This window comes from Mercurialis annua, linkage group LG5 (assembly GCF_937616625.2).
Source record: "Mercurialis annua linkage group LG5, ddMerAnnu1.2, whole genome shotgun sequence".
Classification (NCBI taxonomy): Eukaryota; Viridiplantae; Streptophyta; class Magnoliopsida; order Malpighiales; family Euphorbiaceae; genus Mercurialis; species Mercurialis annua.
The window spans coordinates 54,300,443-54,327,324 of NC_065574.1; the positions used below are offsets into that span (position 1 = coordinate 54,300,443).

Sequence of the window (26,882 nt, forward strand, 5' to 3'; positions counted from 1 at the left end):
AATTTAACAAAGATTTGATTGTTCAATTTAAAAATCACGAGAGTTTTATTATACCAAAAAAAAATTAAGAGCTGATATGTATTTTCAAAAAAACTACAAGAGTTTTTTTTATCTTTTGCCAATCAAATTTAATTAACAACACAACTTATAAGACACATATTTTAATTTTTTTTATTAAATACTCGATTAGAAGAGGTATATATTATTTATAGAGATTTTTTAGAATTTTGGTCTGAACTCTATAATAATTTTTTTGATATAATATTTTAATAACTTGTTGTAATTCACGTAATATACAATTTTATTTTTTAAATTACTTCATAGTATGAAATATTTAGCATATATGGTTATCAAACATATTATTTTTTAAAATTGGTTCAATCTGATTTAACTCGGTTAAACTTTTAAGAGCAAATTACTATAAGACTTCTCATAATTGACACAATTCACACTTTAATCACCCTGTTTGAAAATTAAACGATGTGGCCTTTTGCTTTTATTTTCGTCAACAGTTTAGTCCCTCCGTCCATTTTAGGTGTTAGTCAACAAAGTTAAAGGATTTAGGAATAAATAAAGTTTCAAATATGAGGGATCAAATCGTTGACAGAAATAAAAATGAAGGGCCATATCATTTAATTTCAAATAAAAAGGATTAAACTGTAAATTATATCAAATATGAGGGATGTCATAGTAATTTGCTCAACCTTTAATCATCCACTATACATTCTTATCGATTCAATACCTGGGTCGAGTTTTACAAACATGCTTAAAACATTGTGTCTAATAATGTGCTAAATAAAAGTATATCACATCACAAAAGGTACTTTGTTAATTAAACTTCCAGCCAATTCATTCAATTATTAGCGTACCCTCTGATTCTAAATCACCGTCTTCACAACAAATTGAAAACTATAAATATAAACCCATGCAAATTACCTCAAGAGTAGAAACTCACCTGAAAATGGGTTTCAGGCTATATTTTGCGGTGGCGGTGGTTACTTTAATGACGGCGGAGAACTTTTCCGATGGGTATAAACAAGTGCCTTGCTACTTCATATTTGGTGACTCGTTGGCTGATAATGGAAATAATAATGACCTTCATACTTTTGCTAAAGTCAACTTTTCACCATATGGCATTGATTTTCCTTTTGGCCCAACCGGCCGGTTTACCAATGGTCGGACCACTGTTGATGTAATCGGTATGTATGTTCATGATCACATTCATATGAAAATCATTATTAATTGACTGAGCATTTTTGTCACTCTTATTACAGCTCAACTCTTGGGGTTTGACCATTTTATTCCACCTTTTGCACGTGCCAATGGCACCACCGACATACTCTTCGGTCTGAATTATGCCTCCGGCTCAGCCGGAATTCGCAACGAATCTGGGAAACATGCGGTAATCGATTTTAAAATAGAAGTTTAATTATGAAAAAACCAGATTAATTTTTTTTATATTATATAAATTTCGGTTTGATTTAATTTGAATTAATAGTTTAGTTTGATATTTGCTCGAAATAACGATAAATATGATTGGTCGCAGGGCGAGTGTATACCGTTTGACATGCAGTTAGAACATCACCGAACCGTCGTGTTGCGGTTGGCTGAAATTCTGGGGACTGAATCAGCAACCAATTGGCATCTGAGCAGATGCTTATACACTGTTGGCCTTGGAAACAATGACTATATTAATAACTATTTCTTGCCTCAATATTACACTGCAAGCCGTGATTATACTCTGCCAGAGTTCACTCAGCTTCTCATTCAACAATATACTCAACAAATTAAGGTACTTTGATGATGATCATTCGACGTCGGATGATCAAATTAATTGATTTAATATTATTTTGTTTTTAGCGTATTTTGTTCATTCGACGTCGGATTTATTCACATTTTCAAGATATTGTGAATGTTTTCGTTAGACTTTGTACGAGTATGGAGCACGAAAAATTGCTATTTTCGGAACGGGGCAATTAGGCTGCACCCCAAATGCAATTAGCAGGTATGGAACAGATGGATCTAGTTGTATAGAATTTTTGGAGGCAGCATCTACACTCTTCAACATCAAGCTGAAATCAATGGTTGAGCAACTCAATGCTAATATAACTGATGCAAAATTTATCTACATTAACTATCATTCAATTGGTGCAGATTCTGCTATACTTGGTAAGCTTTCGGTTTGATAATTCGGTTTTTGCACACCCCTATATTTAACGGTCTGCTCGGAAAAATAAATACGTGTTATATCGGGTGGCAGGTTTCACTAATAACACCGGCGGATGTTGCCCGGTTGCAAGTGGTGGCCAATGTATTGCTGATCGGAAACCTTGCCGGAATAGGACAAGTTATGCATTTTGGGATTCTTTTCATCCAACTGAGGCTGTCAATGAATACATTGCACAGAGATCTTATGCAGCAGTTGACCCATCTGATGCTTATCCATTTGATATTCAAACTTTAGTTCATCTTAATCAAGAAATTTCTGCAATGTAATCAAGCAAATTATTAGCTTCAATTAGAATTAATAAAGTTTCTATTTTATGTACCTACCTACTCTGTTTTGTTATGTTGATTCTATGAGGTGTACAATAATAAATAGGCCAAATCCATATAGAGGTCCTTATACTTTAAACTTTTTGTTTTCAGAGGTCCTTATATTTTAATTTTGTATTACTTGATCTCTCTACTTATTTATATTTCAATTTTTATGTCCTTTTATGTGACTGGAGAAAATAACTTGTACGTAGAGGGACTGAAAAAAACTAAAAAAGAACCTGAAAATCGAAAAAAAAAAATAGAGGGACCAAATAATATAAAATTAAAGTATAAAGATCTCCGAAAAAAAGTTTAAAGTACAGGGACCTTTAAATAAGTTTAGCCTAATAAATATTGATTTTGGTGGAACAATAAAACATTCCAATTGTCAACTTTTTAATTTCAAATTTTAAATTATATTTTCAACTATCATATTGTTACAGTTAAATTAATATTAAAAAATTGGATAGATTTCTGGCGAATTAATTAATAAAATTGAGATAAATTTATAATTTTTAAAAGATTTAGATAGATTTTAAAGAAACAAAAAAAAAGTTTAATTTTTAGTACCATTAGACCTTTTTTATAGTCTTATTTGAAGCTCACTATTTATTGTTATAATTCCAATAGAAAAAAAAAGATAATTATTGTATTTAATTAGAGTATAATAAAAAAATTATATATTTTTAAACTGTATGAAAATGATAATAAATAATTATTTTCGAACACAAGGAGTAGTTTATATTGATGAGATTATTTCTGTCTTCTAAAAAAAACAGTAAATTGCTAACATCAGCATCTTTGGGTCAACCAAATTATAAAATATTACTACCTTCTTTGATAATTATAACATTCAAATTTTTGTCACAAACACAGCTTGATAACAAGAAATTACCAACATTGATAGTAATAGTTTTTTTTTAAAAATATATTAATTTACAATTTCTGAATAAACAATTACATATATGGTATTGAATTTTTAAACAAGAAATTACCAACATTGAGAGTAATTCTTTTTAAAATTTATTAATTTACAATTTCTGAATAAACAATTATACATATGGTATTGAATTGTCTAGTCAATTATGGCATTATATGACCACGGAAGGAGCTAAGAACATCAATCAATTAAAGGTGTGAAAAATGTAAATATTTTTACAGGTCAAAAGTAATTATCTCTTACAAAATAAATAATATATTGAAAAGATAAATTATTGATATGTCGACTCTACACAACCCCACCATTACAGCATCTTTTAATTTCTTTACGAGACAAAAAAATATATCATTAGTGCAGATTTCATTTCTTTTCTTTTGTTATTTAACACTGATTGATTCTGTCAACTATTTAAAATAATAATAATGCAAGTATGTTTAATTCTGTTTACACGTTTTTCTCAATATTTTACAGTTTATTGCACATCTTTTATTTCTTCTAAGCTTCATTTGATGGCTATAGCATATTATATATATTAGCTTATATTATCTTTAGTGCGGATTTCATTTATTTCTTTTATGTTATTTATTCACTGATTGATCCGGTCAATACTTTAAAATAATAATTAAAAAATTATAATGCAAGAATGTGTATACGTACTCTTTGCACGTTTCTCTTAATTTTTTTTTTACATAATAATGCACATCTTCTTTTTCTTCGAAGCTTTCCTTTGATGGCTATAACATAATATACAATTCCTAAAAAAATTTCTTTAAGTTTTTATAAGTATATATTTGTCTTGCAATTTTATCTTCATAGCATTCTAATTTCAATTTCCAATGGCTAGAGGAAGAAAAATAAATGAGTTTGTAACATTTGTGTTTATGCTTTTATGCTTGAAGAGTTATTATTGTGTTAATGGAGAATCAAAAGTTCCTTGTTATTTCATTTTTGGAGACTCGTTGGTCGATAGCGGAAACAACAACGACCTCGCCACGTCCGCTAAAGTCAATTATCCACCCTACGGGATTGACTTTCCAGACGGCCCGACTGGAAGGTTTACCAATGGTCGGACCACCGCTGATATAATTGGTAAAGTATCATTTCTTTATGATATATTTATCATCTTCATAAGCTTATAATATATTTATTTATGTATTTTAACATGGTGAACAATTTCTCGCTTCAGGGGAATTCATGGGGTTTGACAACTTCATTCCACCATTTTCAAGTGCTAATGATTCGGAAATACTCAAAGGGGTGAACTATGCATCCGGTTCCGCAGGAATTCGACCGGAGACCGGCAAGCAGTTGGTAATTTTTTATTGCATAAATAGACGCACTCTCGGCGGAACTAAGATGACCAAGTCCGTTTCCTAGTCGCTCATATGCTTATGTTGGATATTCATGTGATCTGCTCAAGCTCGGCCGGCTTGAGCTAGATTTAAACTCTTATTTTTTCATCAAATATGGTCGAATATGACCCTATATTAAACACGTCTTTTAATTTTTACATGCGGATTTAAACCTCTTTTAGTTAATTTTCTATTTGAATCTAAAAAGTTCAGTCCAAACATGCTTAAATTTACTATATAAACCGGATTAAAATAGTAAATATTAAACTTGCACCGAATCTACGTCAAATTTAAACTTTTATTTAAAAGAATTATGCATGGTTGGCGCCACTCTAAATCCATAAAAAAGTATGAGCACTAGTGATTTTCTGTGGTTATCCTTCTATTTCTTTCAGGATCATCTTTTTAATCATCTTATTGTGTTTGTTTTTCAAATAATTACTCATTTTTTCCACTCTCATATTTGTTCTCTTTATTTTTTAATTCCGCAATTCGCTAGGCGCATTTTGTTATCGAGCTAATATGATATTGAACACGTGTTTACGTTTCATAGGGCGAGAACATCGACTTGGAGAAACAGTTGCAACGTCATCAAGAGACCATATCAAAGATAGTTAAGATCCTAGGAAGCAAAGAGGCAGCTACGAAACTCCTAAACAAATGCTACTATTCATTTGTAATCGGAAATAACGATTACATCAACAACTATTTCGTGCATGAATTCTTCAATACAAGCCTTGAGTACACACCTCAGGAATACGCTCAAGCTCTTATACAAGACTATTCTCAACATATTATGGTCAGTAATCAACTATAATAAATTAATTCAATCAATATCAAAACAAATCAAAGTTTTTATTTTTTTATAACAATAAATCGAGCCGAATTTTTAAAGAATTAAAATATTTCAAACTAAACCAAATCAAACTAGTCAGCTATGTGTTTCTGACAAATCGAGCTACAAAACTGAAATTGTTTATAATATTAAACTGAACTGGACCAAATTGAACCAAATTTGTCGGTTTGATTCAGTTATTTAATCCGATTATCCTGATCGATGATTCTTTTTAATAATTGTATGTTTTTGTTTGTACAGGCATTGTACAAAACTGGCGCAAGAAAAATGGGTTTGACAGGAATTGGTCCCATAGGGTGCACACCATATGCCATGAACCACCAGAACACACACGGCTCGTTATGCGTAGACTCGATGAACCAGGCGGCTAACTTTTTCAACCAACGGCTGAAATCACTGGTAGATGAACTCAACAACAATCTAACCGATGCCAAAGTTGTCTACTTGAACACCTACAGCATCCTTTCAGATTATGTTGCTTCTCCAGGTTCCAACCTCCTTCTAACTAACCATTATTAATAATTTACTAATTTCTCTAATTTTTATTAGGCTTAATCCCAAAAATATTTTACTTCATATTACTTTTTATTGTTTCGTATCTTTTTTATTTGTCTTTTACTATCGAGAATTTCAAATATGAAGGATATATTTGAATCTTTTTTCACTGCCATTTAAACAAACGACCACAATTGAAACTGAAAATGTAAGAATTGGCTAAAATTGACGATTTTGAAAATTTGGACTATAAATCAGAAAAATCGAAAATTTCCGGTAATTTTTTAATGATTAAGTTTTTTTTGATTAATTGTTGTAATTAAATAATTAAATAATTATGTTTGTCTATGTCAGCTTTGAAGATTAAAATCAACGGTTGCTGCGAAGCAAATGAGTTTGGTCTATGCGTACCTTATGACTTGCCATGTGAGCATAGGAATTTGAATATATTTTGGGATTCATATCACCCTTCTGAAATTGCCAATAGGATCGGTTCAAGATTAGCTTATTTATCTTTATGGAGAATCTTGTGATCAACTTATATTTTTATGCATTTTATGTGATGTCAAATAAATTATGTAAAGTATAAACTTAACCTTTTGTTCTGTTATATTTGATGAAATAAATTAAATATTTTGTATATTATTCAATTTCTCCACAATATATTGTTTTTTTACTTATATGCATATGAAGCTTTAGTAACAGTATCATCTTCATGTAATTTAAGATATCTTACATATGAAGCTTTGACCTAATAATGGGCCGTGTGTTTGTTCGGCCAAACAAAACTTGACCTGTTTGGTCCGGCCTTTATATATATTGCATCAAGTCTGGTCAAAAATTGAAAAGTTTATGTTAGTGACCCATGATTTTATTTTTTGCAAAAATCTCTCAAATTTTAAAAAAACTTTCCATGCCTATCTTTTTATAATTACTCTACCTATTTTATCCCTATGGTGTATTTTACCTATTGTGTTTTTATTACACTCAATAATTTCCCTATTTTTTATAAATCAAACCATTGGTCGGAATATTATTGACCCGGACCATTGTCGGTCAACAGAAGTCAACGGCCGGTCAACATCATATAGGACCATTGCTGGTCGGACCAACAATAGTTTATGGTCTAACCATTTTTAATGGTTGAACCAATATTGGTTAGATAATTAAAAATTAAATAAAACACCATTTTGTGGATAAGGAAATTTGAACCCTTGCCCTCTTCAATGAAAGACTTTGTGCTTTGCCATCAAGACAAAGCCTTATTGTTTTCAATGTTTGCTCTATATAATATATATATAACTGATTATAAATTTAAATTAATTTATTAAAATGAAATTAGTTCTACAGTACAAATTAAATAAAATACAAATATCTACTTAAATTAAATTTACTATAAATATAATATTAAATTAGTCTAATTTAATTTATTTATTATTACATAATAAAAAAATAAAAATATTTATATTTCACTTTTTATTAATACATGAGTAAAACTAGTAAGATTTTTCACTTGTTAAAATTGAAAAATATATTTTGTTTGTTAAAATTAATAAATATGGTGGTTCGGTGGTCGGACCGAAGTGGTCATGGTCGGATACGTGGTAGTGGTACCCGTCGTGGTGTGCGTAAACTCAATATCAACTCAATGTCAACTTCATTATTTATACTACTAAAAATAATTTATGAAATGAGACATAAATTAATAGTAATTTGAATTAAACTATCTAATGTTTTATTAAAATGAACAAAAAGTAAATTTAAAATAAGTGAACTGAATATCAACTCAATGTGAACTCAATATAAACTTAATTTGAACTCAATATAAATTTAATGTCAACTTAATATCAGCGCAATGTAAATTTAACATTAACTCAACGTCGACTCAATGTAAACGCAATGTAAACCTAATGTCAACTCAATGTAAACCTAATGTCAACTCAATGTAAACTTAATGTCAACTCCATATAAACCTAATGTCAACTCCATATAAACCTAATGTTAACTCAATGTAAATTTAATATCAATATGAAGTAATTTTTTAGTAAATTGTTTTAATTTTAAAATGTAAACTAATATTAACTCAATGTAAACTTAATAACTCAATGTTGACTGAATGTGAACCTAATGTCTACTCAATGTAAACTTGATATAAACTACGTGTCAATTCAAAGTAATTTTTTTAGTAAAATTTTATAATTTTAAAAATTAACTTAATATCAACTCAAGGTCAACTCAATGTCTACTTAATGACGACTCAATGTAAACCTAACGTCAATTCAATATAATCCTAATGACAATTCAATATAATTATAATATCAACTCAATGTAAACTTAATAACTCAACGTTGAATCAATGTCAACTCAATGTGAACCTAATGTTCACTCAATGTCAACTCAATGTGAACCTAATGTTCACTCAATGTCAACTCAATGTGAACCTAATGTTCACTCAATGTCAACTCAATGTAAATTTAATAACTCAACGTTGAATCAATGTCAACTCAATGTGAACCTAATGTTCACTAAATGTCAACTCAATGTGAACCTAATGTTCACTCAATGTCAACTCAATGTAAACTTGATATAAACTACATGTCAAACCAAAGTATTTTTTTTAGTAAAATATTATATTTTTTAAAATTAACTTAATATCAACTCAAGGTCGACTCAATGTCTACTTAATGACGACTCAATATAAACCTAACGTCAATTCAATATAATCTTAATGTCAACTCAATATAATTATAATATTAACTCAATGTAAACCTATTGTCAATCTGAAGTAATCTTTTAGTAAATTATTTTAATTTTGAAACATAAATTAATATCAACTCAATATAAACTTAGTAACTCAACGTTGACTCAATGTCAACCTAATGTAAACTCAATGTCGACTCATTGTAAATTACATGTCAATGCTAATTTTTTTAATAAATTATTATAATTTTAAAAATTAACTTAATATCAACTCAATTAACTTATATAATCTATTTTGAGTTTTTGTCGAGTTGATATTAAGTTAATTGTGTTTGTAATATATAATTTACAAAATCTATTTAACTTAGTTTACTTTAAGTTAATATTTAATTTACACAACTATTAATTTAATTAGAGTAATTTAATTTAAATTTTGACAAGAGTAATATCTTATTAGTGTTTTGTAATATGTATCATTTATAATCAACCATTTTAATAGGTTATATTTAGTTTATATGCTTTTTTTATACATTATTAAAGAGTACATGTATTTATATTAAAGAGTAAATAAAGACAACAAGCATCTCTTGTCTTGGTGGTTAGGCACATGGACAAATAGTGAGAGGTCATGGGTTTGAATCCCACTAAGAGCAAATTTATATTTTATTAATTCTTTTAAAATCTCACCACTACAGTTGACCGCCGCTGACCGGGAGTTGACCTCCGCTGACCGTCCATTGACCGAGCTGACCGGGCATTGACCGGTCGGTCGGGCCGGAATTTGACCGGTTGTCGGTTGTGGTTGGTTGGTTGGTCTAACCAAACCCATATTTGCCACGTGTCAACATTTTATTGACTAAAATATAGACCAATGAGATGTTGCCAAATAGTGAGGACAATATTGTTTTTTTTTTTAATTTTGGGTTATGAGGGATACTTGAAAACTTTTTTTTTTGGGAGATTTTTGCCAAAATCAAAATGGTGAGGGAAAAGTGAAACACTATAGCACTTTTGAGGGATTTGTGTAAAAAACCCATTTAAATTCGTGAAACAGGCTATTATGTTAACATTTTATTTCTATCATTTAATACCAAATATTCGAGAACAGAAAATTAATTATCAAAATATAAATTTTCTTAATTTAATCCATACACATATATCCTTTAAACTAATAAAAAATAAGTTTAAAAGAAGTGCTAAAATAACTACAGTGTTGTAATTTAAAGTTTAAGTCCAATACATGAATTGGTAGCATTTGTGTTTATAATGTTATAGTGGAGAACCAAAAGTTCCTTGCTATTTTATTTTCGGAGACTCTTTGGTTGATAGTGGCAACAACAATAACCTCGGTACGTCCGGTAAGTCAATTATCCGCCTTACGGGATTGACTTTCCGGATGGACCGACCGGAAGGTTTTGCAATGGTCGAACCACGGCAGATATAATTGGTCAAGTATTGTTTTCTCCAAAATTATATTCTTATTATATAACATCAACCTTCATATATTTTAAGCTTATAATATATATATATATATATATATATATATATATATATATATATATATATATATATATATATATATATAACTTATTGTATATTTTCTCACATCAGGCGAACTGGTTGGATTTGACAGCTTTATTCATCATTTTTAAGTGCTAATGGCTCAGAGATACTCAAAGGGTTGAACCATGCATCCGGTTGAGCAGGAATTCGACCCGAAACTGGGAAGCAATTGGTAATATTTGGTCAGTAATTTTCAATTTCCATTTTTTAGTTTTTAACCCTATGTACAATTTAGGATATCTTACATGTACGAAGTTAAACTGCTGAAGTACTACTATTTAATTAAATTAAAAAATTGGATAATCTAATTAAATTAATTTTTCAAAATTAACTAAGAATTAGCAAAATGGTGGCCTCTAATTATCTAAAACCAATATCATACCATAATTTGTCTATCACAATGTTGTACCTTGTACTATATTTAGATCAAATCAACCCCTTCACTTACTCTTTGTCACATAACTCCACTAAATTAGTGAGCACCATGCAAATAAATTATGTTTAATAGTATAAATACCCTACAATTGCACATTAATTCTTCAACTTAAACACCAATTTTGACACACATTTTCAACTTACTTCCTCTCTTTTCTTTTCTTATCTTATCCAATTTTAATTTCTCAACTTAAAAATGGCTTTTCTAATTAAATATTTATTAGCCTTTTTTCTATTGATGATTATATTACCTAACTCTAAAATATTTTGTAATGGAGCTCCACAAGTTCCTTGCTATTTCATTTTTGGAGATTCATTAGTTGATGGAGGCAACAATAACAACCTTAACACAACTTCTAAAGTTAATTACTCTCCCTACGGTATCGACTTCCCCAACGGTCCGACCGGAAGGTTCACCAATGGCCGTACCGTAGCCGACATAATCGGTCCGATCCTTTTCCCTTCTACAAAATAATATTTTGCGTAAAATAAATAAATTTTCAATCGTGAATATTTTTGTATATATAAATGTGATCTAACTGTTTTTTTTTTTTAAATTTCAATATAGGTCAAAATTTGGGGTTTGACACTTTCATTCCACCCTTTGCAAATGTCCTAGACTCTGAAGTGTTGAAAGGCGTCAATTACGCTTCTGGATCAGCAGGAATTCTATTTGAAACTGGCAAACACGCGGTAATTAATTGGTCTATTTTCAAAGTCATAACAAGATTTTTACTAAAAATAAAAATCTTTATATAGGTAAATTTTATCAGTGACTTTTATAAATATTTTATTTCTAGATGCTGAACTTTTATTTCTCTTCTATCGGTGTTTCAATTTTAAAGTGCATCAACGAGTGCTTTTTGTAATAGTTTGTCATTCTAATTAGGTCACATAACCGAAAAAGGCCAAAATTTTTATAAAATTTTTACAAAAATCCAAATATTTTAATTTTATCCAATTTGTCTAAAATGCATAATTTCCTGTCAATTATGTTCAATTGCGTGATTTTTCTGATTTAGCGCCTACATGACACTGATGTGGCAGCGCCAAATATTAAAAAATTATGTAGTTAGACTTAATTGAAACGAAATTATGTGTTTCACGACAAATTGGATAAAATTGAAAGATTTGGACTTTTGTGATATTTTCATTAAAGGTTCGGCTATTTTTATTCAATTGGCCTTTTAATTATATAATTTGCACTGCAAATATGACAAATAAACTCAAGTCAATGCGTGACTCATTTTGATCGTTTAAGCACATCGGTGATTGAAACACGGATAAAAGCATTTGTTTGATATAAATTTAAAAAGTTTGAATATTAATTTGAAAAGATAAACGTTCAGACACTGAAATAACAAAATTAAAAAGTTAAGGTACTAATAATGTACTTTTTCCTAAACAGGGTCAAAATATAGAATTTGATCAACAGCTGAGAAATCATGAAGTGATAATGTCAAGAATAGCTAGGTTATATGGAAATAGCACTGCATTAGCAGCTCAGCATTTGAATAAATGTCTCTATATTTCTTCAATTGGAAGTAATGATTACATTAACAACTTCTATTTGCCCAATTTTTTCAATTCAAGCAAAATCTATACCCCTGCTCAATTTGCTGATGTCCTCATTAAGCAATATTCTCTGCAATTACAGGTAATTAGTTTTTAATTTAATTGTTTGTGATATAATTTATAATAACTATGGACATTGATGCGTCGATTTGTGATATTTAAGTCACCTTCAAAACTGTGAGATTTTAAATTTAACTCAGATAATTGTGAGAGCTTAAATTTTGAGCTACAAAAAGCTATACTTGATCGTTGTGTAGGATATCCGTCTGACCTGGCCCACTTTGGCGATACTTGAAAACTAAATTTTCATATGAAACACGCTAGAGCCGGAATGAAGCCCGTTTTTTACGAGAGGACTTGAGCTTATAGAGTTGATTAGTTTTTAATATAGAACGTCGAAGCCCGGCCCGAACTCCAAAAATCTACTATAGAACTGGATTTGGTAGTAAGTATTATGTTCGAATCGAAACCGAACCAGGCCGGACTTGATTTTATGATTTAAAATGTCAAACCCAATATCCAAACTCGGCCCGAATCCATTCCAATTCGGGCCGTGAACATGTATAATCAAAGCCCAATATCAAATTTCTTAGAATGTCAAAGTAATTTTTTTATTTTTGTTATTATTTTAGCAATTGTACAACTTAGGAGCAAGGAAGATTGGTGTAGCTTCAGTATCCAGCATAGGGTGCACACCAAATGCGACTGCGTTTTATGGGACACAGGGCAGCATTTGTGTGGATCACATGAACTCTGCAGCAAATATTTTCAACAGAAGGCTTACATCAATTATAGCTAGGCTTAACCTTGAACTTGAAGGTGCAACATTTATCCAAATGGGTTCATTAGGGTTTCGAATTGGAACCAAGATTCCTGGTATATTCTTTTTACTATATTATTTTCAATATTAATATTTTTAGTACAAATTACTTTATGACCTCCACGTTTGTCATAATTCACAGTTTGATATCTCTTATTCGAAAATTAAATAATTTGATATTTCGGTTTTGATTATGCAAACACTTACAACCTTCTATTAAGTATAGGAACCAAATCTTTAAGACTTTAACGGAATGAAATGTGAGGTACCAAATCGTTTAAAAATAAGATACCAAATCATTAATATAATTGAAATGAGGTATCAAATCGTTTGATAATTAATATTAAATTATTAACGGAACTAACAAAAGCAAAACTGAGGTATCAAATTGTTTGCTTTTCAAACAAAATACACCAAACTATGAATTATGACAACATGAGGAGTTTTAGAGTAATTTGTTCATATTTTTATTTTTATATTTATCGAGAATTAACATTATTTTATATTATGTAATGCAGGTATAGATTTTAAACCTAGTTCATGCTGCGATTTAAATGAATATGGACTCTGTGTAGTAAACAGAAATACATGCAGAATGAGAAATTTGATCATATTTTGGGATGGATTTCACCCGACTCAAATTGCTAACAAGATTCTTGGAGCTGCTGCTTACTTAATTTTGCAGACTATTTTGTAAATTTTTTTAATTGTTCAGTCATAAACTCCTTTGTATTATTAGCTTAATTTTGAGCTAATTCAATCAATAAGAATTAATTACTGCTTCATAATTGTATTCTTTTCTTCTTTCCACCCTTTTTTAAGGCCTAATGGAATTATCCAAATTTTTTATATTTCACCCAAAGCTTTTAGTTTTGGTCATTTTTAGCCAAATTTTAAAATTTGACAGCAATTCTAGCCCACTAAAAGTTAGTTTACTTGTGACAGTATGCATTAAAATTTCATTTTTATATGTTATATGTGAAACAATATACAAATAAAGCGAAATAAAAAAATCGAGAAATTTCATAATTCAACAATTAAAACATTAAAAATATAGTATTTAGTATTTAACAAATAGTGAGATTGGCTAAAAATTACAGTTAATTCTTATTGATGAGTGGATTTTTTTTAAACCATCAAGTTTTCTTTATAAAAGGTATTCGAATCAAGATAATAATATAGTTGGATCTTACCTAACAGTTTATTATTTTTATATGAATTGAAGTTTAATATGATTTTAGAGTTTTTTTTTTATCAAAAGATTTGGTTATATATTTGACAGAAGAAAACTCTTCTTTTTGAATACTTCATTTGTAGTATTTTAATGTTAATTTTCTCATTTATCCCATGTTATTTTTCAAATAAATTACTACTGTTTTGAATACTATTTATAAAATAGTCATATAAATAATTAAAAATAAGAATAAATTTGTAATAATTTTTTTTATACAAGTATAAATTATATAATGTTCTAGATAGAGAAAGTATTATAAATTCAAACACATATAAATTCAATTTTTCAGGTAGAGATCAATCAATACAACATATCTTCCTTAACAATCATACATGCATAAATTTATTCACCAAAAAAAACAAAAAATGATTTTGGTATAAAGTAGCTAGACCCACATTATAAAATACAGAAATGGATCTAGTCATAAAAATGCACGTGCAAGGGCATATAAAAAAAATGTTGCTATCACAAATTAAATTGATTATAAATTACTTTAAAAATGAGCACTATAGTTTGTTGCCTATCATTTTCTATGGTGGTCCAAGAAAATGACTTGAAAATAATAATGGATTTTGATCATAAATGAACATCAAACCAACATCTCCATCAACCCTAATATTTGAAGAATATGAAATGACAAAATCTAATAATTAATTAACATGCATTTAGCAAAAATAAATTCTTCTCTTACAATATATAGTACTTAATTAATTAATTATGTGTACATATATTATAATTAATTAAGTCTTAAGCTGGAATATTACACATTAGTAATTATGCATGGAAGGATTAATTAATTACTCAGGTTTCATTTTTGATTTCTCTGCTAGAAAATTTTCAAGATTCTTTGCAGCTTTTCAAATACCTGATGTTCATACTCTTCCACAGAAATTCAAGCAAAACGCGACGAATTCTGATGCCTTCAAAGCATTTAACTGCAGAAATTAAAAACACAACTTGATATGCAAAGTGAATAATTAAATCGGATGAAAATCTCTAACGGTTACTAAACTGCATGCATATAGTATTATTACAGAACGGTTATTAAATTTCAATTTTACTAATTTCAGTAGCCAAACATCTATTTTTTCAGCAGCGGGAAACAATTAAATGATTTACAATAAATTTCTGCCTGCGAAACAACGAGAATAGACCCTTTTTCATATTTTATTTACTTTAGAGCTATCAAATAATTATATACTTGATTTCAAAATGATACCGACTCTTAAATGACGTGATAAAATTTGAAAAACGTACAGTAATTGGAAATCATTTCGTTACCTTATCGGAAAATATATATTTGATTACCGAAATGAAAAAGATTATAATTCGATTAGCATTCAATAAACCGTAAAAATATTTAACCCTAAAGAAATCGGAACGAAAGGATTCTTACACTAGCTGAAGGGGCATCTGATCTTGATGTGGGTAGTGATTAGTAGGTTGTAATGCATTCACTTGAAAATAGTTTCTATTATCATATTGTTGTTGCTGCATAATGTCAAAACTACCCCCTCCTGGCATCAAATTCATGCTCTGCTGCTTCCTTTCATTCTCAGCAATCTGCATAATTTTAAGCAACTTCAGTTTACTTATATGGTTTATGATACTCACTGAAATGCAAATATTAGGGCAAGATAAGGTAGAGACATGAAAACCAAGTAGAGAGACAGATGCACCTTGGATCTAAGAAGCTGGTTGTTGTTGTGCAAGTCGATTTCCTGCGAAGGGGCATTTTTGTCATTTGGAATGCAAAATAAATTTGTTTAGTATGTTATATGTTGTGGTAGATATGGAGTATATATTTACCCTTTTCTGCATATATTCAATCTCTGCAAACAACAGCTCGTTCTGATACAATTTTCAGGGCACAGAGATTTATAAGAAGTAAAAAAGGGAAGCTTGTTAGTTGAAGTAGTACACGAGAATTGATGGGTTAATTTTTTTGCGGTTACCAAATTATAATGTTTTTATAGATCAATATTCGAGTTTTAAACTTTTTCGTTTAAATAACCAAACATTTATTTGTCCATCAACGATAGGTAACTTTTTAATTTTCGGTAATATATTAATGGCTGAAAAATGCACGTCCTTCCAATTTTATCACGTCATTTAAAAGCCAATATATAGTTTTGATAATGTTTTGAAACTTATGATATGATCAATATTATACTTCTGTTATCCACATAAGCAGAAATACACAAAAAATTGTTTAATTACTTTCCGTTGCTGGGAAAATAGATGTTTGGTTATTACCTAAATAAAAAATACTATAGTTCAATAACCGCAAAAAAATTTCTTCCGAGAATTGACATGAAATTAGATGTATAGATTGCGTTAAGACGTACCTTTTTGGATCGAATTCTGCTAATACCTTTCTCTAATCGAATCTCCAAGCTCTTAAGTTCCTTAACACTCAAGGCTCCTAGCGACTCACCCAGCATATGCCTGACAATTGCAATGTAACAATGTTAACATGTCTGTCTTACTTACCAAGTTAATAAAACCTAGAACATAAGCTGATCATAATTAAGACATTTAAAATTACCTGTTCGAATTCTGCAAATTGCCAATTTGCACACGCAGCTTGGCTGCTTCTTGCTGATAGAACTGAAACAGGCATAATGAATCAATTAGATTCAACTGCATTAATTTAAAGAGATTAGAGTAGAATTAGTAAATTATGTACCTGAGCATTGACTTCAGCAACAGTTCCAGTATTTGATGTGTCCGAGGATGCCTTTTTGTACCTATCTATTGTTGTTTTAACACTGCATTTAACCATCAAATTAAAAATCAATTCATTATATGTCAATCTCATTGTCAATAAAACATGTAATCTAATCCTCTTTAAGAATGGTTTTCAGAACATGAACTGGAAACAAAATGACAAGGTAAATGGTACTGTAAGTATACTTGCTAGCCTACTGTTTTTCCCATGAATTTCAAAATATTACGAGAAATTATTACATAGATTTAGTCTAACACGTCATCTATGAACTGAGCCAATCACATTATAACACGCCATTAACGTGTTATAATGTGATTGGCTTAGTTCATGGATGACGTGATAGACTAAGTCTGCCTAATAAGTTCTCGTAATATTTTGAAATTTATGAGAAAAACTATTCTCTCTTTCATATTTTGGTACTCTTTAACTAAAATACCCTTTTGTCCGGGAATTTCAACTATATAAAATATAAAAGTAAAAAGAATAATAGTAATTTTTTAAAATTAAGGAAGAAAAAATAGTTAAGGCCTAAATTGATTGAGGTAATAGCAATTAACCTTTATTGTCAGTCATTTAAACATTTCTATATGAGTTCTGGTTATTATATTCCACCTAATAAGTTATCTCATATTCCACCTAATAAGTTATCTCCAAGGAAAATAGAACTAATATTACTGTTTAATTTGATAATTTTTTTGCCATGTTTGATGTAATAAAACTTATTTAGTATTATTTAAATTTTTTATTTTGACCATACATTTTTTATCAAAAAAGGTGATACAATACTATACCAACTGAAATAAAATACTACTAGTAAATAATTATTGATTAAACAGTATTTTCTAACATAAAATATAGAAAATTTGAAAGTAAAACAAAATTCCAAAAGAAAATTAAATTATGTTCAAAAGCATAAAGTGAAAGATTTATTTCTTGTTGGATAATAATGAGTGAATGATTTTAACTGAAATATTAAGCTGCTCCAATACTTTGGTTAAACAAATGTACCTATAAATATAAGTCACATAGTCATATGTTTTTATGACACCTAAATTTAGCTAGTTTAAGGTCAGATTAATTAACCAAAAAAATACCCATACTAACCAGTCTTAATCAAACCAAACCCTAACCCAAAACCCCAATTTTTTTATTAACCAGTCTGATCACTGACCACTCTTAAAAATAATGTCGTGTCACACAGTAAACTTCTTCCTATTCTCTTGCTGATAACCTTAATATACTCGAGCTACTGATTGGCTGTCCATTCCAAGCTGGCATAATGTCCTCTAATATGATTGGCTAGGTTAAATCTAAGGTCAAATCTGGTTCCAAGTGTCACAAACCCATTACTCCTTGGTTAATAACCTAAAACAACAGTCTAATACCCACCTCGATCAAGTGAAAAAAGTCTGAAAAATTCTTGTTTTATTTTAAAGAATTTAATGTTGAAGTGAAAAAGTAACATTAAAATTTAAAAATAATTTAAATTTCTGAAACTGAAACTCTGAGTGGATCAGAGGCAGAAGCTATAGCTGTACAGAACTTCTCATTGGCTGTTAATTGTCGTACATTGTCCCTCTAAAACTTTTTAATTTTTTTTTTACTGTAATTAATTAATTTCATTCAATCCAATCCAAAACTTGCATGAAAATATCTATACAAAGATCTTACACAATTGCAAATCGAAAAGCACATTATAATAATCTTAACAGAAATGCCATCATCACCACCATCATGATGACTAGAGTTTAAAATCTCTAATTTTACGTTAAACAGTAAAAAAAAATCTAAGAACAAGAAATGGATTTTTTTTTAAAATTTAGGGTTCATGATTATCAAGAATCATGACATACAAACCCTTTTGTCAGTGTTCAAGAACACAAAATCGTGTGTGACGTGTCCAAAGATTCTGTGTTCCTAACTACTGATGAATTATGATAATTTTGAAAACCCTAACTAAATTTTTACATCAGTAACCAAATTATATGACAAAAAGGCAGAAAAAATCCTTGTAATATTCAAAATGGGTTACTTGAACTACCCATTTAAAGCCTAAAGAATTGTGAAGTAGATTAGAAGCCCTAATTAGGGCTATAAGTTTGACTATGAACAAAAAAGATTTAAGCTTTACTCACGTGGGTGTGAAAATTTATAAATTTGGGGGAAATTTCGTGTGGATTAAGGAAAAACCCTAATTTAGAAGTGATTGAAAGTCACCTGATTTGAAAAGGGTCAATTTTTTTCATGAGTTTAGAAGAAACCCAATTAGGGATTTAGTTTATTTTAGTTTTTTAAAATTTTTTTGGAAAATTTTAACCTTATATTTTGTTGGGTTTTACTGACAATTTTCTTTCATTAACTTATGCATTGTACTTGATGTCTAGCTGACGTGCTATTAAGGAAGTGTCAAGAGATTGAATTTTTTGGACAGAAATTGCAAAATAGGGCTTCTGTTTTAGTGTTATAGATTGCACATAAATTGTGAGAAAAAAACAAGAGGAATAATAAGAAAAATTAACAACAAAAATAAGCTGATCTCACACATTCTAAAACCTATGCTTGTTTAATTTACTACTAGTTCTGCCTCTACAATTCTTTGTTAGATTGCTTCTATTTCCATCTTTTGCATTAGATCTGTGTTTTTTTGTCAATTCAAGAACTCAAAATATAGCTTTTTTTATCATAAAACAAAAAAAGATATAAATAAACATAACAGAAATGAATCTTAGTTCAAAAGATTAGTTTTTTTTATTTAAATCCATCTAAAGATCTTGTTTAGATGCAAAATTGTACTCTTGACATCATTTTTATCCTTAACTCATTAAAAAAACACTTAAAAATCAAAGAAAATCAAAGAATGGGAATTTTAAAACTTCTTTAAAGCAAGAAACTAAGTAATTAAGGGGAAAAAAACTAATAGAGACTATAATTTTCTTTGAGAAATTAAAATCAAGAAAATGTTTTAGATTCCTAACCATGTAATTAAAGAATCCAGTCAAGTTAAAGAAAAAGAATTAAACAATTTAAAGAACACAAAGAACAAGAACTGAAAATAGTGAAATTAAGATCAAGATTCAAGAATTTTGTGCTAATGTGCGTGTGCGTGTGTGTATATATGTATACCTGTTGTTAGCATACTCGTAGAGACGGCCGCGGCTAGAGAAGACGATGAGAGCAACTTCAGCATCACAAAGAACAGACAATTCATAAGCTTTTTTAAGCAAACCATTTCTTCTTTTGCAGAAAGTAACTTGACGATTCGTCGTGTTTTCGATCCGCTTGATCTCGATCTTTCCCCTCCCCAATTTCCTCTGAGGTGAATCCTCCCTCGAATCGCCTTGGTACGCCATGGAAGCTGATCTGAACATAAACCAACCACCACAATAATTCACACTAATTCAAGAAAATCTGCAGACAAAATATCATAGGGCTAGCTCAAGATTACAAATTTAATTAGCAAACACATTCTTTCAATCATTTTGAGGACTCAATTGAAACAAATATAGATATTCAGTGATCAAGAAACTTTCATTTTCTTGCAGTGGTACATCAAAATAGAGTGAGAGCATTAAATTAGAGGGGTGTAATTGTATAAAAATGAGAAAAATGAGAAAGATTTGAAAATATCCCAAAAAAAGTGAAGCAAAGCAAAGAAATTTAGAAGATTTGGGTGTGAATGTGTTGTAAAAAAAAGAACTAACCTTTGATAAGAAATAAACAAAGTGATTTTTTTGGTTTTGGTTTATACAAATCTGATGAGTAGAAAGAAAGAGATGCAGAAAATGGAAGTGAAGGCTGAGCTATGAGGTTAGCATTTATAAAGGATAAAACCACCTTTCATCATTATTTTTAGTATTTTTTTTTCAAGCAAAAATAATTTATCATCTAATTAGTTTAATTTTTTTAAAATGTAAAGTTTTTTTTTTTTTTGGAAAAATTATATTTTATAACGGCAATTTTAGTCATTTTCTTTAAATATATCCCCGCAACGTTAACGCAATTTGAACATTTTGATCCGTCAATTTTGTGAGTTGAAATAAATATACCCAACCCCCAATTTAAACCTACTTTTATGACTAATGTTAATAAAATGATTATTTTATCCTATTGCTCTTTATATTTGATTCGGGAAGGGTTATTTTATGTGTCCGAAAATAGATTTAAATTAAGAATTGAATATATTATTTTAATTTGTAAAATTGACGGATCAAAATATTTAAATTACGGATATAGAAAAGTAATTTGGTTGAGTGGTGCATATTGAAGAAGAGGCTAAAGTTGGGAATCAGTCATAAAATTCAAGAACCATCCACTATTATTTTTCATGACAGGGAGAGCAGAGAAGGGAAAGGGATTTGATGAAAGCAAATTATATGAATAGGGTTAAGATTTTGTACAATTATGTTTCATCAGCACTATTTATGCTAATTAAAGTTGCTTTATTGTTGGAGATAATCCATTGGAGTTTCATCTAATAATTTTTAATTGATTAATCATATATTTAATATGACTAGAGAGTTTCTATGATAAAAATATATTAGAATTCAGTTATGACTCTATTTTATTTATTAAAATGTTTGAATATAATATATGATGGTTACTCCAAAATTTTGGAGGCTCATTTAATAGTTTAAACTTACTTAATTAGAGTTTCATCAAATAATTTGAGTGCATTAGATTTTTAGAGTCTTCATAATTTTGTATTATTTCATTTAGGTCATGAAATTTTAGTTTGTTTAAATTTAGATATCAAACTTCAAATTTACAAGTAATGAGATTGTTTTAGTAATTTTAAATTACATTGAGTCTACATGGAAACCGAAATATACCACGTCATTTTCCCTCCATATTAAATAATTACTATTAAATTTTATCGGTTATATATTGAACTTTCATTTTATTTTAATTTAGTTTTTTCTATCTAGGAAATTTATTATTCCATAACGTGGCTCGGTCAATTTATCACACAAGCTCAGACTTACCTAAAATTGTTAAAAGTTCATATTGCTGGCAATTTTGAAGTTTAATATCCGAATTAAAATTTTGTAATCAAACTAAAATAAGATAAAAGTTTAGTAATTCTTAAAGAAAATTGATATAAAATATATGAGATGTTCTGGACGAGTCTTTACTATGATAGCACTTTTAAACCTTTCATATTCAGATTAGTCTTAATTCGAGCTACATAGGCCTCTTGTAAAACATGAAACTTTAGCTTCAAAGTTTTGAACTCTTACAGTTTGAACATGTGATTTCACTTAAATCAGATGAACACTTTATCAATTCGCATGCGCTTTGGAATAATAATTCTTAGAATTTAATACTAAAAAATTGACTTAAGTGGCAATATCCACTTCAACTTGTAAGTAATGGGCAATTAACACATAAATTAACTTTGTGTGCAAATTAGTACATGAACTTGATGATTATTGGCAATTTACCCCATTTGGGCAGTTTATCCCCTCAATTTGTAAGTTAATAGTTATTTCAATTGGCAATTTGCCCCCTTAACTTGTAAGTTAATTTGTCAAAATAGGTTAATTGCCCATAATCACCAAGTTCACGTATTGATTTGCCAACAAAGTTAATTTATGTGTTAATTGCCCATTGCTTACAAGTTAAGGGGCAAATTACTACTAAAATCCTAAAAAATTTGAAGTTTGAATTCATTAATTATTTAACAAATTTAAGTCATTTTATTTTCTTTCATTTGATATATATAATTTTATTTTATTTTTCTTTGACCTCATTATAGAAAATAAATATACCTCCCATTTTCCACCAAGGTTCTAACCCAATTAATCTCTTCCTCCCATTTTTTCTTCTCAATTCCATTTAAAGGGCGACCTTTTAAACATTGTTCAAACCCATAACTGTATCCAAATAAGGTTATCAGAAAAGGAACTGTAGCATGTGATACCTAGCACTTGATCATCTCTCTGAAATCTTTTTACTTTTGTAAACATTAATATTCACTTTTTCAACTCTTATTTTGATGCATTGATGTTCCTTATAATCAATTATATATATGAAAAAAGGTTAATTTTGCCACTCCAATTTAATACTAAAGATAAAATAAGACAAAATTTGTGGATTAAAAAAAAGAAATATTTTAAAATTTGATATTTTGACTTATTTTACCATTTTAAACGAAATGTCAAAAAATAATTGGAATATTATATACAAATTGGAGCTGAGATGTTGAAAATTATTGAATAATTTGAAGCTGTGAGAATAAAATGAACCAAAATGTCAAATTTGAGGGTGTATTTTTTAAAGCCACAAACTTTATTTTATTTGATCTTTTATGTTAAACTTAAGAGCAAATTACTCTGAGGCCCTTGTACCATAATTAACAGTTTGATATCTCTTATTTCAAAAGTATACTTAATGGTCCTTCAGTTTTAATTCCGTTAACTATTAGGCCTCTCTGTTAATTTTGACATTTACTTTCAAATAATTTGGTACTCCAGTTTTAATTTTGTAAACGGTTTGGTCCCTCATTTTTAATTTTAAACGATTTGATATCTCACATTTAAACGATTTGCTATCTCAGTTTTAGTTTCATTGAACGATTTAGTTTCTCAAATTAACGGAAGGGTTTCTCAATTTACGGGAATTAAAACTGAGGAAACATTAAGTAAACTTTTGAAACAAGAGGTATCAAACTGTTAATTATATTGTATCTCAGAGACCTCATCGTAATTTGCGGAAAAATTAAAGGGCAAAATAAACTTTTGTTTATTTTATATAACAAAGGAAATAAATTACACTACTGACCTATAGTTCCCACCTATGTATATATGTACAAGGAAATGTCAATTCGCCATGCATCTGCCTAGTTTAGGGTTGCTATATGCTCAAAACATTGTATATGACTGGTCATTCTTTGGCCATGTAATGATATTGAAAGTGTCTAGTGCATGGTCGGCTTGATCCATGTTCTCTTGCTACTATGTATGCCCTATTTGTTATTTCAGTCAAACCATCCAATTTATACTTTGGTTTGCTAATTTGATGTATATAAATTTTTAAGAAAGATTCTTGACTTTTTATTAGGTTTAAAAATATTTTATTTGATTAATTTTTTTATTTATGGTCTAATTTTTAAATCGTCAATTTTATTTCATTTTTCAATTTTAATTATAACAATTTATTAAAATTAGAGTGGAAAAGTATTTAAATATGTCATTGATAATGCTTCATATTGTTTAATTATTTTTTGCCATAAAAAAGGCCAATAAATCTTTACAGAAGTTCAAACCTTTCAATTTTTATCAAATTTGTTCTAAAATGTATAATTTCTTTTCAATTATGTCCAACTAAACAATTTTACTTATGTGGCGCTGATGTGTGACATTACCACATCACCGCCACGTATGCGCCGCATGAGCAAATTACATAGTCATTTGGACATTATTGAAACGAATCAAAATTTGATCGTCAAATTATAAAACATTAGTATTTTTAATACCTCGAGAATCAATTACCCTATACAAGTCCATTGTTGATTGTCCCTCCCAGGTATAGAAAAGAAAAAATATGTTAATACTTTATCTTACAGAATGGATCAAATTTGGACATCAACTAATAAATTTTGACTCATTTGTTCACATATTCCTAGATTTTGGTTGGATCATACTTCCCATTTATTTATACAGAATTCGATTCCATTGCTCATTTTATTGAGAATCAAATAAAATGCATTTTTTCTTTCTTCTTCTGGTAGGAACAAAATTGTAGCTTCTGTAGTTAACTTGTTTGGGATTAACAACAATTGGCAAAAAAACACACACAAAGATACTTGATCAATCACATTAGAATCGATCTTAGTTCATGCAATATGCTTATATTTGATTTACCACATTCTAAAATTAGTTATATTTGTATAAAATGAATTATTAAATAAATTTATTCATAAATAAAATGAATTTTAAAATAGAATTAGACCAAACAAAGAATTAATATTCTTTGTCACGGGAATTTTTTTAAGTCAAAATATTTTTATTTTATATACTGAAATATAAAATAAAAACGGAAAGTTTTTTAGTGATTTCAGGCTAAACTAAATCTATATAACAATTGAGTGTTGCCGCGACATATTTTCTTTTGCATCAAGAGCAATAAATTTATATAGACACTAAACTTTCATTTTATTTCCTTTTGGTTACAAGAAAATGCTCATACATGATGTGTTATTAAATTCAGTTGCCATTTAGGTTCAATTTGATCTGAAATAAAGTTTGTCTTCCGTATGACCAAGGGGGCTTAAATTTGATTCCTTTTCGGGTTAAGAATCAAAGTCTTCTTTGCAAATGGCTTTGGAAGCTTCGGGTGGGAGGTAATTCTCTTTGGTTCTATGTGGTGATTAATAGTTGTGCTATTCATTCCTGGCATGATTTTATTAATTGCAATATTAACCACCTTTCTCACCTTTGGAAAGGCATTTTCAAGATGTGTGCTTCTAATCATGTTGTTTGGTCTTTCTTTAATGAGGGAGTATCAATGATTCTCGGTAACGGTTCGGCTACGTCCTTCTGGTTAGATTCCTGGTCTGGCTCTTCTTCCTTCGCTGTTAGGTATCCGGGTCTGTTTGCTTTATCAAGATCTAAATTTATTTCAGTTCAAGATCAATTTTCCACTATTCTTGGAACTCAGGTCCAGCAGCTGTCTCCTTCTCGGTTTTCTTGGAACAGGCGTTTGAGAATTGGTGAGCAGACCCAGCTCCAATCTTTGCTCATGGAAGCTTCCTTAGTGCCTTATAATGCCAATAGTAATGATTTAATTTGCTGGAAAGGGAAACACAATTTGTTCAAGTCAAGGGACATCTCATTTTCCATGCAGCAGAATTTACTTAACGTAGAGCAGCTCAGCTTGGGCGACTCTCTTTTCTTCTCAGGTATTTGGAAATGGAATTTACCTCCTCGCATTAAATTTTTCTCCTGGCTTCTTATTCATGACAGAATTTTCTCGAACAAAATTTTGGTGGCTAAAGGTATCTTAAACCCGGAACTTATTGGTTGTATAGTGTGTAATTTGGAGGAATCTAGTATGCACATTATTTGCTATTGCCGTTTTGCTTGGAATTTTTGGTGCTATCTTTTGGCTAAGTGTGATATATTATGGGTCTCGCCTCCTACGATCTACCATTTTTTCAGCTTATGGTCTTCCTTCTCGCACTCATCTTTTAAGGAAATTTGGCGTTTAATTTGGTTCTTCGGTATTTGGGAGTTGTGGAAAGCTCGGAATAATAGAGTGTTTAATAGTCAAGAGAGTTCACATGAGTCTCTAGCTTTTATGTGTATTAGCAAGGCGGTTTTCTTTTACTCTTCTTTTCATCCTCATTTTCCATATAACGGAAATGATGTTTTTAGATCTTTGGATATTTTTGTAGCCTCGTTTTGATTGATCTTTTTAGATCGTTTGCCTTCCACTTCTTGTGGTAGTGCTTAATAAATCATCATTTATCCAAAAAAAAATTTGATCTGAAATATCGGACTTTTTTTTGTAATTTTAAAATGGATTATTTATATAAAAATTTCCACTTTTTACGTCTTTTACTATTTAAATACATTATTCAAAATATAGCACCCTCTATTCCGACCTTTCTTAACTTTTCATCATACAGTTCATTGCCGTTTTT

The 26,882-nt window shown here is 29.3% G+C and overlaps 4 protein-coding genes across 6 annotated transcripts; 3 read left to right on the forward strand and 1 right to left on the reverse strand.

Moving 5' to 3' along the window:
- The first annotated feature begins 792 nt into the window (after positions 1–792).
- Positions 793–2,548, forward strand: LOC126679947 (GDSL esterase/lipase At1g29660-like). Its single transcript, XM_050374972.2, has 5 exons — positions 793–1,199; positions 1,275–1,402; positions 1,547–1,792; positions 1,926–2,169; positions 2,261–2,548. The coding sequence occupies exons 1-5, from the start codon at positions 926–928 to the stop codon at positions 2,494–2,496; spliced, it is 1,128 nt and encodes a 375-aa protein (XP_050230929.1). The 5' UTR covers positions 793–925; the 3' UTR covers positions 2,497–2,548.
- Positions 2,549–4,233: 1,685 nt separating this feature from the next.
- On the forward strand, positions 4,234–14,062 carry LOC126682071 (uncharacterized). Its single transcript, XM_056105939.1, has 10 exons — positions 4,234–4,567; positions 4,665–4,789; positions 5,384–5,629; positions 5,927–6,173; positions 6,536–6,711; positions 11,061–11,325; positions 11,448–11,572; positions 12,288–12,536; positions 13,087–13,330; positions 13,793–14,062. Exons 1-10 carry the CDS (start codon positions 4,315–4,317, stop codon positions 13,969–13,971), a joined length of 2,109 nt encoding a protein of 702 aa, XP_055961914.1. The 5' UTR covers positions 4,234–4,314; the 3' UTR covers positions 13,972–14,062.
- A 1,110-nt stretch (positions 14,063–15,172) lies between these two features.
- LOC126682651 (floral homeotic protein AGAMOUS) lies at positions 15,173–21,049 on the reverse strand. Of its 3 annotated transcripts, none has more exons than XM_050378391.2 (9): positions 20,941–21,049; positions 20,363–20,599; positions 17,198–17,279; positions 17,057–17,118; positions 16,857–16,956; positions 16,318–16,359; positions 16,188–16,229; positions 15,905–16,071; positions 15,173–15,443 (listed from the first exon to the last, which is right to left on the reverse strand). In XM_050378391.2, exons 2-9 carry the CDS (start codon positions 20,587–20,589, stop codon positions 15,440–15,442), a joined length of 726 nt encoding a protein of 241 aa, XP_050234348.1. In that variant the 5' UTR covers positions 20,590–20,599; positions 20,941–21,049; the 3' UTR covers positions 15,173–15,439. The 3 variants fall into 3 exon arrangements, with proteins under 3 accessions (XP_050234348.1, XP_050234347.1, XP_055961957.1); XM_050378390.2 differs by having other exon boundaries at positions 20,363–20,647; positions 20,941–21,024; XM_056105982.1 differs by lacking the exon at positions 20,941–21,049 and having other exon boundaries at positions 20,363–20,887.
- Positions 21,050–25,693: 4,644 nt separating this feature from the next.
- On the forward strand, positions 25,694–26,644 carry LOC126682073 (uncharacterized). The gene has a single exon (XM_050377626.2). It carries the CDS (start codon positions 25,694–25,696, stop codon positions 26,642–26,644), a length of 951 nt encoding a protein of 316 aa, XP_050233583.1.
- Positions 26,645–26,882: the final 238 nt, after the last annotated feature.

Bases quoted from the DNA above. Each gene is read 5' to 3' on its own strand.
- LOC126679947 (XM_050374972.2), top strand. From the start codon at position 926: ATGCAAATTACCTCAAGAGTAGAAACTCACCTGAAAATGGGTTTCAGG. The intron at 1,403-1,546 runs GTAATCGATTTT...GATTGGTCGCAG, and splicing joins ACGAATCTGGGAAACATGCG to GGCGAGTGTATACCGTTTGA. The intron at 2,170-2,260 runs GTAAGCTTTCGG...ATCGGGTGGCAG, and splicing joins TGCAGATTCTGCTATACTTG to GTTTCACTAATAACACCGGC.
- LOC126682071 (XM_056105939.1), top strand. From the start codon at position 4,315: ATGGCTAGAGGAAGAAAAATAAATGAGTTTGTAACATTTGTGTTTATG. The intron at 6,174-6,535 runs GTTCCAACCTCC...TGTCTATGTCAG, and splicing joins AGATTATGTTGCTTCTCCAG to CTTTGAAGATTAAAATCAAC. The intron at 12,537-13,086 runs GTAATTAGTTTT...TTATTATTTTAG, and splicing joins AATATTCTCTGCAATTACAG to CAATTGTACAACTTAGGAGC.
- LOC126682651 (XM_050378390.2), bottom strand. From the start codon at position 20,607: ATGTTCAGATCAGCTTCCATGGCGTACCAAGGCGATTCGAGGGAGGAT. The intron at 16,360-16,856 runs GTACGTCTTAAC...AAATTGTATCAG, and splicing joins GCAGAATTCGATCCAAAAAG to AACGAGCTGTTGTTTGCAGA. The intron at 16,072-16,187 runs GTGCATCTGTCT...AAAATTATGCAG, and splicing joins ACCAGCTTCTTAGATCCAAG to ATTGCTGAGAATGAAAGGAA.
- LOC126682073 (XM_050377626.2), top strand. From the start codon at position 25,694: ATGTGTGCTTCTAATCATGTTGTTTGGTCTTTCTTTAATGAGGGAGTA.